Raw genomic sequence first — 14,023 nt, forward strand, 5'->3', positions numbered from 1 at the left:
AGTACAGCTGTCCTTCAGCTGCATTAGTCGTGTTCATGGATCAACACTCCTCGACTGACAGTGTAACTAAACATCTCAGCAGGACAACACACCCTGATAGACCTGCAGTGTGTGTGTGTGTGTGTGTGTGTGAGACATGGCTCTATATGCATTAAATATTCCGTGTGTGCGAGTGTGTAGTGGAGATCCATGCTGAGGTTACAGCCCTGACATGACAGTCCATCTCATTTAATGGCAGCCAACATAATGGGATCAGCAGCAGCTCATGCAATTACAGCACATGTAGAGCGTTTATCAGCACCAGGTCTTTGTCCTCTCGCTGAATCTTCACGCAGCAGCAAAGCGCACGTGCTGATGTGTGCAGTTGTTTACGTACCCACAGGAAACCTCCATATTTTGTGTATTTTTGCAGTGAAGTGAGGTAAATACAACTTCTCCAACAAACAGACACTGAGATATGAGCATTTCCAAGACGTTCAACATTAAAGGCTATCTCTCAGAGTTTGTTTGCTGTAGGGGATGTATTCACTTCTATTCACTTAAAAAATTGACAAAATACGTAAAACTATTTTGCATAGAACAGTAAGTGCCTGGCAAAGCTGTGCCAAGTCTTTACAATCAGTTTTACCTTTTAGCTATTTAGTTTTTTTTTGCAGGTTAGTAACCTGACTAACTTTAAGTGGCCAAATAAAAACATTAAACATACTGTAGATCACCATTCAGTCACACAGAATCATTAAACCTCTCTGAAGCCTTTTTATTATCTCTGACTTGATCTGTCGCCAGCTCCACTCGAACGAGATGCAAGTTCACGACATGTTTCCTTTGCCTCTTCAGTCTTGAGTGCTTAACCTACTGCTCCCTCATGCATATATAGCAGATGCTTGATCTTTAACCAAATTTTATTCACTGAAGCGTGTACTACAAAGTCAAACTGCATGACAGAGGAAATATTTTATTCAAACTGACCACAAAAGTGAGCATTAGCATCTCATTTTCTTCTCACAAAAGGCCAATAAAAGCACAGAATCATGTTTAATTCAACTGAAATGACAATCTCAGACCACACTTCTGCAGAGGGGATTAGCTGTGGTAAAAAGAAGCAGGTGGTCGGGAGATTTTGTGGTTGGAATCTGTCTTAAAACAGAAATGTCACAGGTTTGATGTCTGGAACATCCAAGTCATGTTTGTTCTGAAGGTTTCTTTCACAAGACATTAAACCCTGGATCGCTCACTGTGAGCTGCTCTGGAAAAGGGCAGCAAATAAATGACTAAAACAGGAAAACCTCCTTTGTGGAGGCTCATCGTGTGTCCAGTCTCCTGTCGGTGCAAACCTTCCTCCTACTCTTCATCTCATAGAACGTCAACAGAGCAACTGGCTCTTCTTCAGCCATGTTCTGCTTTATATTCACGCACTTTTACAGAGTCACACCTGAGAAAAGGATCCAAGTCTGTGAAGGATCCTGACAAAAAGAGAAGCAGGTATGTTTTCAGCAGTGAGTTCAAACTCCAGTCTACGTGCAGCTTGTTTATGCCATTGAGAAGAATATAATTGAATCTCATGTGGCACCTATGAAGACACATGTACTAAGTGAGATGACACTAGAAAGGTTTAATACTTACCGCAGATGGATGATGGCTTCAGTTTGCAAACATAACTACTGATTATTTAAGTAAATGGATCATATGGAAGTTAATTATTTATTTATCTTTACATATGGTGCTTGGAAAAGGTAAACATGTAAACTTGTATACATGCTTGTGCTTATACAATGATTTTCCAGTTGTTATAATGTTGGTGTCTTCTGATCCTCTGATGACTCATCATGTCTTTTACTCATTCTTGCACATCACATCAGCTGCGCTCACTGAACAATCACTGAAACCTTTGAATTTAGGTGCATCGCCCTCTGTTTATCGATCAATACTGATCAATACGAGCCGCCGGGTGTTCCTTCAACACTACTCTTTGAAATCAATCAACCAGCCAACCACTGACCAAAAGCAAAGACAGGGTTTCTGCTCCCTGTGGGCAAACCTGTGCTTTAATATGTACAGATACACTTCTGTGGACAGAAGAGACCACAAGGTGACTGACAGGCATTATTCAACTAAGAACTAATCAAATATATCCAATGTCAAAGATATGACACTTCACAGACATCACTCATTCCTGAGTCAGTGACAGGCACAACAGGACACCTCCAACAAAGATCCATTATCACAACCTGATAACAGCTCTCACTGACAATTCTCCAATCATCCGATAAAAGTACAATGTTTGAACATTTATGGTCATCAGAAAAGTAAAGTTCATGGTACAGGTGTGTCTGTTAAACGCAATGTTCTACCTGCGTTCATGGCTGCAGCCAAGATTTTAGATATACTCAAGTCATGAGTCTCCAAAATATAATTTTACTTTTAATGCAGGAGGGTAAACTTCACCCAGGCTGCTACAGGACCTCAGTGTCCTGAGTGAAGGTAAAGCAGCTCCTGTCCTGACTGTGTTAAGGCAACCAGGTCGCAGCAGCCTCCTTACATTTATACCTCCTCACCAACCAGTACCTTTAACCAGTATTGATGAATTAAATTCCAGTTACCTGTGTGTCCGTTCTGAGCAGCAGCAAACAAGGCAGAGGTTTGGTTGTGGTTGTGGTAGAGGTGGTGGTCTTGGTCAAGATGGTTTGGCTTGTCCTCCGTGGTGGTGGTGGTGGTGGTGGTGGTGTTGGTGGAGGTTATGTTGGTGGACGTGGAGGTGGTGGTGGTGGTCGGGTCTGGTTGGTTAAGCAGCATTGACAATAAAGTGACATTTCCCTGGGAAGCAGCTTGGAGGAGCAGGGGGCGCCCGCCGTCCAGGGCAGCAGGCCCACCGCCACTTAGAGAGGAGACTACGGAGGGACACCAGCCTGCAGAGGGGAGGAGGAGCAGGAGCAGCACAGGTTACACTAGGAGGAGGAGGAAGAGCAGGAGGAAGAGGAAGCGACTAGAAGTGCTGATCACAGGAGAGCGAGGGTTTACAAAGGTGGATGGGTTGGAAGGGAAGGAGAGCACACTTCAGATCCATACACAGTGTAGTACAGTCTCCTCTGTCTGAGCAGCAGATGTGAGGTTAGACGTGTAGTTAATAAATAAACATTTTCGAGGTAGAAAAAATGTTGAAATGGTTGTATTTAACCCAGTGGATGGCCAACAGGCGAGGACGAGCTCATGTTTGGCATGTTTTGTTTTGTTTTTTTTTAAACGTGGAAACGTTAAAGCTTCAAAGATACCAAACATGTGAGGCTGAATTTTGAGAAAACGTGATTAAAATAAAGCAAAAGACATCTTCAATATTTCTTTTTCATGAACCGGCCATAAAAAGCCATAAAAAAGAAATAATACATCTTAAGTCCTAAATTGAAACTGTTACTCAGGTAAAAGTTTACCACAGATATTTAATACTAAACCTTTAAAAGTTGGCTTCTGCTGCCGTAGCCTGAAGCTGTTCTTGGTTAAATCCCAGGTGGTGGTTCATTATGTTACGAACAAATCAGAGGGATAATGGAAGGATTAGAGGAGAAATGGGTAAACAGGTACAGCAACATTCCGAGGTTTTATTTCAGCCTTGGCTGGAAATCATCAAGGAAAACTCTGGTGTTAAGGCTCCTGTCCCTCTTCAGATCTGCTGCTAGAAATGTTTAACCAAAACTAAATAACATTTAGATTACAACTCTTATTTAATTCTATTTAATGACTGCCTGAAGTACTGAAGTATTTCAGGTTATCTTGTTTATTATTTTATACACATTTCTCAGAAACTCAGCCTCACATATTTGTATGTTTGAACACTCAGATCAAATAAATCTCTGTTAGTTAATCACACACACATGAATAAATTTATCTTTATTGAATGTGTTGAAAGAAAATTTCAAACTTTAGAATATGCTGATTTTTTTTCCTGACCTGGAAAATGCAACTTAAATTCAAAGGTTTCTCACAATGCAGGAACCCTCTAATAAAACGTCTGTAATTTAATCGACGCGTGGAATCTGCTGCAGCCCGGACAAAAGAGTCTGTCACCATTTCAGATTATTGGTGAGATGACAGACAGCATTCATCTTTCAATACAATCATTCATCCACATGATTCACACAGTGGACAAATACCTTATTTAGCAGGATACTGTTGTAATCATACAGCACTACTTTAAATAATTAAACACAACAAACACACAAACAGATGGAGTAAAGAACAGGAAAAAATAAGGCACAATTACTAAACTCAAGGACTCTGCTAAAACTATCAACTAAACATTTTAGGCTCTACTGAGACTAAAGTCTAGAGATGCTACTTTTTACCATGGTTTCACGTGTTTGCTCTGAACTGGGAAGGATAAAAATGAGTTAGAAAAAGGGAGAGTGGAGAATTTCAGTGCAGACATTTGTCTCAAACTGAAAAAAAGAGGTACAAAGAAGAGCATTAAAGAAAAAGTGCAGCAGTGAATCTCAAAGACACGGATTATTGCAGCCGATATGGTTGCACTTTCTGTCTGAGTGGGTGATGGTGGGGAAAAGGTAAAGTATAAAGTAGGGATGCACCGAAATGAAAATTCTTGGCCGAAACCGAAAACCGAAAATGAGGAAACCAAGGCCGAAAACCGAAAAACCAAAAGAAATTATTTTTCCAATTATTAGTACCATTGCATTTATGGCTATGACTGTGTACTAACCTCATTAAAATTACAAGGCATTACGATTACATAAATTAATATGAATGTTTCAAAGAATAAATCAATTTAAACAAGATTGTAAAATTAAATATGTTCTCTCACAAAAACACAAAGTGCATATAAGTCAAGTGCATTTTAAAATTTTCGCTGTAGGCCTACAACATAATAGTGTATCAAAACAAAGTTTTGCCATAGTCCACAGGCCTTTAACAGCAACAAATGCACCAAGAGTTGCAGCGCTTTAAGTTTTAAACTTCATTGCCTTTTTAAAAAAAAAAACGTCCGCCACAGACGGAGTGGGCGTGCTCGGAGGGATTTTCCTTTTCTGCGCTGCGTTCCTCTCATACTCAGCACAGCGATCGACATGTTTGGATTTCAGGTGTAAGTTAAACCCGACGTGGAGAAATTCTTTGCAGATGCGCCCCCTCTTGAAATTTCGACAGTATGTTTTGCAGATCGCCATCCGTGTGTCTTTCTCAGATTTACTGAAACACGTCCACACCGCGGACATGTTGGCCTTTCCAGACACGCTCGTACTGGCCGCTGTTTTCGCTTGCGTCATCACAACATCCGGTTTCGGCCGAAAACCGGAAATGCACTTTTGGTCCATTTTCGGCCGAAAATTTTCGGTGGCCGAAAATTCGGTGCATCCCTAGAATAAAGGCCAAAAAAAAACATTTCTGGCTGCCGACAGGTGACATTGGCTTGAAACTGTGATAAATATGTCTGGAAAGTCGCAGAATTTCTCCATAGTTCTCCACAGCTTTATCAGATTTGTAAGCGGGAGATGCTGCAATCGAATGCAATGAATGTTTGCAACACTGGTGTTATCACAATTTTTCCAAACGATCAATATGCAGTAACAAAGATTTTTCTTCATTCTTACAGAGACCTACATCTGACCCTTAAAATGTCAGAAAATAACACCTGGAAAGTCGCACTCCTCTCACACAGCCTACATTTTATAGAAGGCCACATCAGTAAATCTGAGGGTTTATTTTTTCAGAGGAGTAATAATAAGACCATTTATAAAACCTCTGTACGACAGTCAAGTTTTTTTTTTTTTTAAGTTTTTAAGGAGTGCCATGTTCTTAATGTATCCGTTTTAAGTTCTTGACAAATTTGGTTTTTCAATCAGGATCCATCTGCATGAAAAGAACAGGAGCTTCAAAAATGCAAACGCATTCTCTCACATTTCACAGGTATATTAAAGGATAATTCCAGTTTATAACGACGTGGTTTTGTTCTCAAAGTCTCACCATCATTTCTGTCAGATAATATAATTTGGAACACAGCAACAGTTTCTGAAGAGACCTCAGACTGGGCAAGAAACATAAGCTGTTGGACGATAACAGATAAAGCATTATTATTTGAACTTAATACGGACACTGAGCACAACTGAGATGTTAGTAATAATCTTACACTGCACAGGAAAACTGTGGGCAGAAAACTACGGGAGGTAAAGCTGGTTAAAATTAAACTGAGAAGTTATTCTGTAAACTGACGGATGTTTCCAAGGAACAGACTGAGTAATGATGTCTGTTGGACTTTGTTTTCTCTTCCAAATAACCTGGAGGTTTGTTTAAATCCTGACCACAGGTGTTTCCTTCCTCACCTGACTGATGCCGCCTCAGTCCCTGATCTCAGGAATTAACATGCTGAAATGTTTTTGATCATTGAAAGTAAAATTTAATACTCAAGCTGTAATAAACTGGCATTATTCTTTAATAATACTACAAAGTACAACCAGGCATAGTACTACATCCCAAGGTAAATGTAAATGCTCACATTTATATGAAAACAATCAAATTACACACAGAGTGCTGTCGATGACACAGGAAGCAGAGCGGGCAAGTTAATGGAAGCTAAAACAGGAAGAGTGCAGGAAGTGGAAGAGTGGTCAAGGCATGCTACTGGAGGATGGAAAAGGGGAAGGGAAGGAGAGAGCAGCCTCTGGCATCAGCTTCAGAGAGGACAGGGGTTACTGGTAAAAGACCTACAAACCAGTACACGAGAGGGGAAACGCCTGGTCTGCCTCAATTCACCCTGACACGCTCCTTCTCCTGTGGCACGTCTAACCTCTAGTCAGGCACATGTTAGCGACATGTTGTCAATGTCCGCTCCTGATTACTGACACCGACATGGCTAACGTGACAACATGTGAGAAAAAAGGTGCCCAGAGGGAGGACAAATTAAGGGCAGAGAAAGAGAGATGAGTAGAGAGAGAATGCAGAGAGTGACACCGGATATTGCGAGGTAATTTAGGGCTGAGGGGTAGAGTCAGTGACATAAACTGAAATGACCTGTGTGCAATTCTGCATCGCATTCCTGTGGTTAGACCAGTTTCCCTGTGCCCTGATCACTATGCTAGGCTAAGCAAGGCTAGCACCTTGGAAAGAGTCGAAGAAAAGAGGCAGGGGGGAGAACTGGAGGGAGATGGAGCACGGAGGAGCCCCTTTACCTGATGCTGTTGCCAGGGGGCTGCCTGCTGAGGCACAGGGGCTACGGGAAGATGGAGCACTAATGGAGGAGGAGGAGGTGGTGGAGGGGGGGTTTATGGAGGAGGGGCTACTGACAGCGGTGGCAGGGCTGATGACGGGGGGGCACTCTGCACATGCTGCTGCCGGCTGCCGCTGAGGGCCCCGGCCAGGCCCCTGGGAGCGGGGGCAGGCACCCACCTGAGAGGCCGTCAGGGCTGGGACCAGGTCCAGGGCGGGTTTGGGCGGCAGCTGGGGAGTGGCTGGTTTTAGCCCAGCCCCAGGGGAGCGGCTGCTGTCCCCCACCACCTTGATGGGTGGATGAGGAGGAGAGGGGGTCTGGGAAAGCCCTGGCTTTTTGGGAGGGATAGGGGGAGGGTTTCCCCGGTCGATCCTGGCCACCGTGGGCGACTTGAGGCCGATGGGATGGCTCAGGCGGCCGGGAAAAGGGCCTCCCTCTGAGGCCGAGTGCGGCAGACCTGGACGCAGGGGTCCAGCACCTCCTGCTGGAGGGCTGGTGAAGCGCGAGAGAACCTGCGTGACGGTGTGACGGGCTTGCTGCTTGGCTGCAAAGTTGTCACGGTTGGTGGGGGAGAGGTCACGGGCTGGAGGACTCTGGGACGCCGTGCCGTTTTGGTCCTGTTCCTGGAACTTGTAGCGGGCCGCCTGGACACGGGGGCTGACCCCGCTGGGTAAGCCGTGAGGGGCTTGGCCCTCTGAGCCATTCTCTGTCTGTGCCAGTCCTCCTGAACTGCTGTGGACGATCGCCCGGCCAGACGTCTTTGGCAGGCTCAGGCCCACATAGTTGGCAGGGGTTGGTTTGACGGGTATAGTGAGGGGGGTCTTCTTGGGACCCTCCACCTCAGTGGGGGGCAGGTCCGTTTGGCAAGACGCTGTTCGAGAGCCGATGGGCTCTGTGGCTACAGAAACAGATGTGTGAGCTTTAGGTTTGGGTGGTGTGCTGGTGGCAGCAGCAGGTTCTGCTCCGGCAGCAGCCGGCTGGGTGGCGGCATCCTTCCCATCGCCACGTTCAGTCCTGAGCTGCTCCACCTGCTGCCGCAGACTCTGGCTTTCGGCCTCCTCGCGGCCCAGCCTGGCTCGCAGCTGTTCCCGCTCTGTATCGAACTCCGACAGCTGTTTTTCCATCTTGGCCTCCATCTGTTGGCTACGCTGCCGCTCGGTGCTCAGCTCCTCCTGCAGCCGGCCAGAGGTGCGACTCTCCTCGTCCATGCGAGCCTGGAGCTCGTCAAAGCGCTGCGACTCCTCCACCACCCGTGTGGCAAGCTGCTTGCACTCTCGCACCAACATCATGACAATGTGCTTGTTCTTCTCACGTTCGTCCTTCAGCTGCGCCGTCAGCTTGCGGTGCTCCTGCTCCAGGCTTTGAAGCTGCAGCTTCTCCATCTCCAGCTGGAAAAAAAACAATTAACACAAAGTCAGGGCACAGATCACTGCAATATTTCAAACACACACACAAATGGAGAACCAAGAGAACCTTACAGGTGTTTCAGAAAACACAGCCTTTGTCTAGCGCTGAAGTGATGGGTCATTAAATCGATGACAGGAAGTTCATGAGGAAGTTCATGGTCAACAATTTGCATAATCTTCACTGTTTAAGTCATTTAAATACTTTTCTCTATTTTGTCTTTTATCTCTACCATCTGATATTTTATACACTTAACCATTAATTAAAAAAATAAACCTGATGATAAAAATAACTGTTAGCGGCAGACCTTGCATCGGCATTACATGTGAGCACTGGGTTAATCAGGTGTCTTCAGTTACAGATTTACCAAGTGACTGTGATACTATACACATGTAACTTTTCCTTCACCTCTTTTAAAACAGATCATCAGCAAATCAATCAAACCTCAGCCGTTAAAGATGGTACATACGGCCTCACATGTACATCCAATATCTCTCGCAGACATACTTCACATACATCAGTTGCAACCCTCATGCCGCCTGTCTCCCTGGCAGACCGCCTGCGACGTGCTGCCAATCTTAGCACAGGAAAACATCCTGCACGTCCTGGATATTTCATCCATCACCTGACTAACACAGAAAAATGTGGGCTACAAACACAGGATTTGGGTTTAGTCTGTAACTGGAGTATTACATAGAAAACGCCGCTGTTTGAATTCTGGGCTGATGCAACCATCCAAATGCGAGTTATTCATTGGTCACAAAGCTAAAATGAGCCTCAACGATTTTCTCAAGGAGCGCAGAGACAAATCAGATTAATCAAATGAGCCAGACAAAACAGCTCGATTGAACAGACAGGCAAGATAGATGGATAAGCACAAACTTGCACAAATAGACACTTCACTAATCCATGGGCTGGCTTGGGGAAAGAGTCTAATTTATCTATTCACAGAGACACAGCCTCTTCATTCGGTTGAATTTCGATGACTTGTCAAAGCCCTGGTTTCTAAATCTGGAGCGTTGCTGCTATTGTTGGCTCAGAGCTGGCTTCACAGAGGGTAACGGGGCTTAACCAGGGCTCTCCACCCTCTTGCCAGGACCCCATCACTCTAACAAGCCTCAAACAAAAGAGTCGACACCCCGGCACCCCTGTCCCAAATGAGACCCCCTCCCTTCCCGCTGACCTCCTCTACTCCTGCACCTCCCCTGTTCCAAACCATCAGGGAGTAAATAGCAGCAGCAGCTGATGCTGAGGAGGAGCGAGGGGTCTGTAAGCAGAGGGGACAGCGCAGAGGGAGCGCCAGTTGTTACTCAAAAGGAGGTGCTACAACAAGCTGCTAATTGGGTGCGGATTATGTCTGTTGTGAGTCAGCCTAATGCTTCTGAAGAACAAGTTTGGGGATGCTGTAAAGGTCCTGACACACTGGGCAGCGAAAACTGAAACCAGGCAGGATTAAGACAAGTTCATAAACTGCTCAAATGCACTCCTGGAAAAGCTTTCAACTTCTTCATCTCTAAAAGGGCCAGTTTTATTCAACAGAAGTGCTCGCTGGATGGTTAAACAGCTTCAGAACCAGCAACCCACTTCATGCAGTGCCTGACCAGGTGTGCAGGGGAAGTAAGCAGGGTTTGGACTTTTCTCTCCAGGTCTCATTTTTCATTCTTAACTCAGCTATTTCTGTCACTGCTCCTCCCACGTTTATGCAATTATCGTGCTTCAACACTCACCCAACCCTGTGAGTGTGGCTGTTCACCCATTAACTACACATCATACAAGCAAGTTCTCAACCCAACTTTATATAATATTCTCCTGTAGGTCGTGTCCGGACTGACCACAACCTGCCAGTACAACCATCCTGCTGTTTTCTGTTTTTTTTTTTTAAAGGCAGGCTTTTATAACTCTGGAGAGTTTTTTGCAGCAGGTGCACAGTAATTTCCAGATCATTTCTTTTTTCTGGATGACTGTGCAATTTTTTTTTTTTGCAGGACCTCTATGAGGCAGCAGCCCCCCTGTGCCGACGCAGTGGTCTCATTAAACTGAATAAAAAGGCAGTTTGTTTTTGGTGGTGTTATTGTTGCTCTGAATGCAGAGTTAAAGTCCTAATTCATAATATTTTGCCTGAACAAACATCCCCCGAGAACAGTGTCTATGTTTGATATGGTTTAATGCAACATAATGAAGTGGTTCAGGTGCACTGAGTGTGCAATGATCTCCACAGCAGAGTGGGTAAGATTTCTGTCATCATCTACAGAGGGAAATAATGACATTAAACTGGAACTCATTTGTGTGGAGGTACCCTGAAGGCAACTCAGGTAGCACCGTTGCTCCCTGGACCTGCGATCCCCCACTGCTTCATGAAATATTTAAATAAAGATTACAAGTACAGGTCTATCCTTAGACCTGAACGGTTGCAGCACCCAGGTCTCAGCGAGCATCGCATCAGAATGAAGCTGCCTGTTCAGCTACTGACGAGAAATGGGGATGAGAGAAGGAGGAAAAATCAGGAGGGGGGGGGGGGGGGGGGGGGGTTCATAACTGATTTATGGAGGAGGAGATGAGGGAGTGGGGGTGTCTTCATTACGCCCATAAACCGATTCAGAGTGTGTTACGTACAAATGTCTGCTTGCCTTCAGCTTGCCTAAGACCTCATGGATAATTCAACAGCTTACTCACAGGAGGATGACAAGAGTGGAAACGGATGGAGAGGATAAAGATAGCACGGACAATCCCGAAATTCACTCTACCCGGCAACCAGAAGATCCCTCTCAGTACACCGAGTCTGTGTCTTCTGCCGTCTCACTCTGCCTGACGGCTTCATGCCCTGTTGTTCATAGTTAAGGTACAATAGTGCAATCAGCGGTGACATGGTGATTTACTCTGAGCTAAAGAGGGAAGACTGTTGTTTTGTGGTGGCTGCTTCGCCTTTTACGCACATTTTCAGGGTCAAATGGAGGAAAACCTCTCAAGGTCAAAGTTGTGTTGCATCGCTATGTTGTTGTTGTGAGTGGTTACAGAGAAGTGGCTGCTCTCAGACGACAGGGTTTCCTTTTTTGAGTTTTCAGGGCAAATCTGGGTTCGTAACCAAACCAAACCATCTGTGGAAGGAGCAGAGCTCTGAATGAAAACATACAGTACATCTGAGTCACGTTTACCATCGTCCCTGGACACAGATGCAGACTCTCATAAACACTGATACATCTGAAAACTAACCTCTTTGCTTCCATTTTTAATTCAAGAACAAATCTTCCTACTGTGTCATCAGTATAGCATCAGAAACACAAAATCCTGGTGTGGATAGATTCTGTTTGAAAAGTTGGTGGTAAATATGATTAGTATTATTTAGATTAGCATAATCAGAATTCTTATCCATTTGTTCATGTTCATGCAGACATGAACAAATATCTACACTCATATATCTGAAAGAAGAACGTTCAAACTTAGGAATGGATTTCTGAATAGCTGGTTTAATCCTGAACACAGTCCAAACTGCACCATTCCAGTAACACTGAAATGTGTCTGTAGCGCAGAGCATTGAAAAGCAGCCAGTATTAAAAGTTGGCGTCAAATAGTTTGTCACATTCTTAGGGTTTTTGTTTTTTTGTTTTTTTTAACTTATTATACAATTATGTGGCAGACACGTTTTGGTAAATGTACCCTGCACTACAGAGAGCACCACGATAAGTGGGAACAATCGAGCCACAACTGACTGATATAAAAACTGAGCAACTGTACATTCACATTTTATGGATAGAAGCAAATACACTCAGACGCAGTAACCACAGCCTCAAAATCTATTTCACCAGCTTTCCTGTCAAAACAGCCAACTCCTACCTCTCCCTTCCTTCCTTCTTCCATAACTCCTCATTTATATGTGTGTGTGTGTGTGCGTGTGTGTGTGTGTGGTTTCTGTGTTGAGCTTCCATTTGGCTCAAAACTATCTCATCTCTGTTATTACTACAGAGTTCAGGTAGAGGACACGCACATGCACGCACACACACAGTATTTTCTTTATTACTCCCCCACATTCATTCTGGCAGCCTCACATCCAAACACTTTCACACATCCATATTCCTCAGCACAGAGAACGAGCAAGAGAGAAAATGGGACAAAGCCACAGCAGACATCTGGCTGCCCAGTTAATCAGGGCCACATAATCCTAAAGAGACCTGGGGACAAACACACACACATACACACACACAGCCAACCATCAAAAGCAGAAACGACACACCAGAAAATAGGAATTAAGTCTCATACCCAACATGCACACACTGTTACTGCTGTCCCCCACGTTCATAAAATATCCGAAAACATTAATGCACACGGACGGGCGTGCGATTTTCTCTTCCCCACGTCTTTCTGCCACAGAGTTTTGAGTAGAGAGTAAATAAACATAATCTGTCTTACTTCTATTTACCTTCACTTCCTCTGACTCACAGCAGGTACACTGCACTTATATAAACACAAGGTAATAAATGAGGCATTTTCTAAAAAGGTAATTGATTTTTGGCCCAGTTACTCAAACATCATCCACTAACAGAAACCCTCCCCCGCCTCCTGCCCCCCGGTGCCTTACCCTCTTCTGGCGGCTCTCAGCAGCAGCCAGCTGGGCTGACATACGCTCCTGCATCTTCCTGCAGTGCGCCATGACGACCTCCAGGACGGAGATGGGGCTGGAGCCAAGGGGCCGCCGCTCCGTGTCTCCTCTGGGGACCCCGCATTCAAAGTCCCTCTGTAGCGCCAGGAAGGGGTCGGTCAGGCTGTAGTGGCCGTATCGCTCTTGTAGAAACACCTCCTTCCTCTGAGCCTGGAGAACAAAGCGGAGAGGAGACAGCATTATTTCATTTGTTCACCACATGAAACTCAGATAGTGTCAGCGTGTAGCTGATCTACTAACAAATAACATACAACCTGTAAGCAGGTCACAAGCCAAACAGGTTGAGAACCACTGAACTGAGGGATACCAGAGTAAAATGAGTCTAAAAACATTTCAGCTTTCGCATTTTATCACTTCATTCTCCAGCTACAGCATTCATTCATAGGAAGGTTCATGTCCTAAACAACCTGAGTGAATGAGTCTGCTGTCATCAAACAGCAGATAATAAGAGACCAAGCTCACATTTATGGTTATGATGAGGCTTCAACGGTGACACTCCTCACTACTTCAGAACCCAGCCCCTGTCTCACCCTCATCCCCAGGAGGAGGTTCACTCCATCAGGCCCCTGAACCCCCCACCACTTGCCCCTGTCCACTGTGAGCCCGCCTGCCTGACTCCACAACCACTCAGCACTGCAGCAGGCACGGCCGCTCTCAGGTTACAAGCTGACGGAGACGGGAGATGGAGTCCTCTGAGCTGGTCAGAGGTGAGAGAAGGAAGCTCGCGGTATCATTACGGAATAATGTTGAACCAGGTA

The 14,023-nt window shown here is 45.0% G+C and overlaps 1 protein-coding gene across 1 annotated transcript in view; it reads right to left on the minus strand.

Annotated features, from left to right (window-relative positions):
* cttnbp2 (cortactin binding protein 2) overlaps window positions 1–14,023 on the minus strand; it is a 106,886-nt gene that overhangs the window by 57,926 nt on the left and 34,937 nt on the right. Inside the window, exons 3-5 of the mRNA XM_041038621.1 lie at window positions 13,185–13,415; window positions 7,170–8,595; window positions 2,601–2,906 (exon numbers count right to left, since the gene is read on the minus strand). Coding sequence (XP_040894555.1) covers window positions 2,601–2,906; window positions 7,170–8,595; window positions 13,185–13,415 — 1,963 coding nt within the window. The remainder of the gene's footprint in view (window positions 1–2,600; window positions 2,907–7,169; window positions 8,596–13,184; window positions 13,416–14,023) is intronic.

The sequence above is a fragment of the Toxotes jaculatrix genome, chromosome 5, assembly GCF_017976425.1.
Source record: "Toxotes jaculatrix isolate fToxJac2 chromosome 5, fToxJac2.pri, whole genome shotgun sequence".
Taxonomy (NCBI): Eukaryota; Metazoa; Chordata; class Actinopteri; family Toxotidae; genus Toxotes; species Toxotes jaculatrix.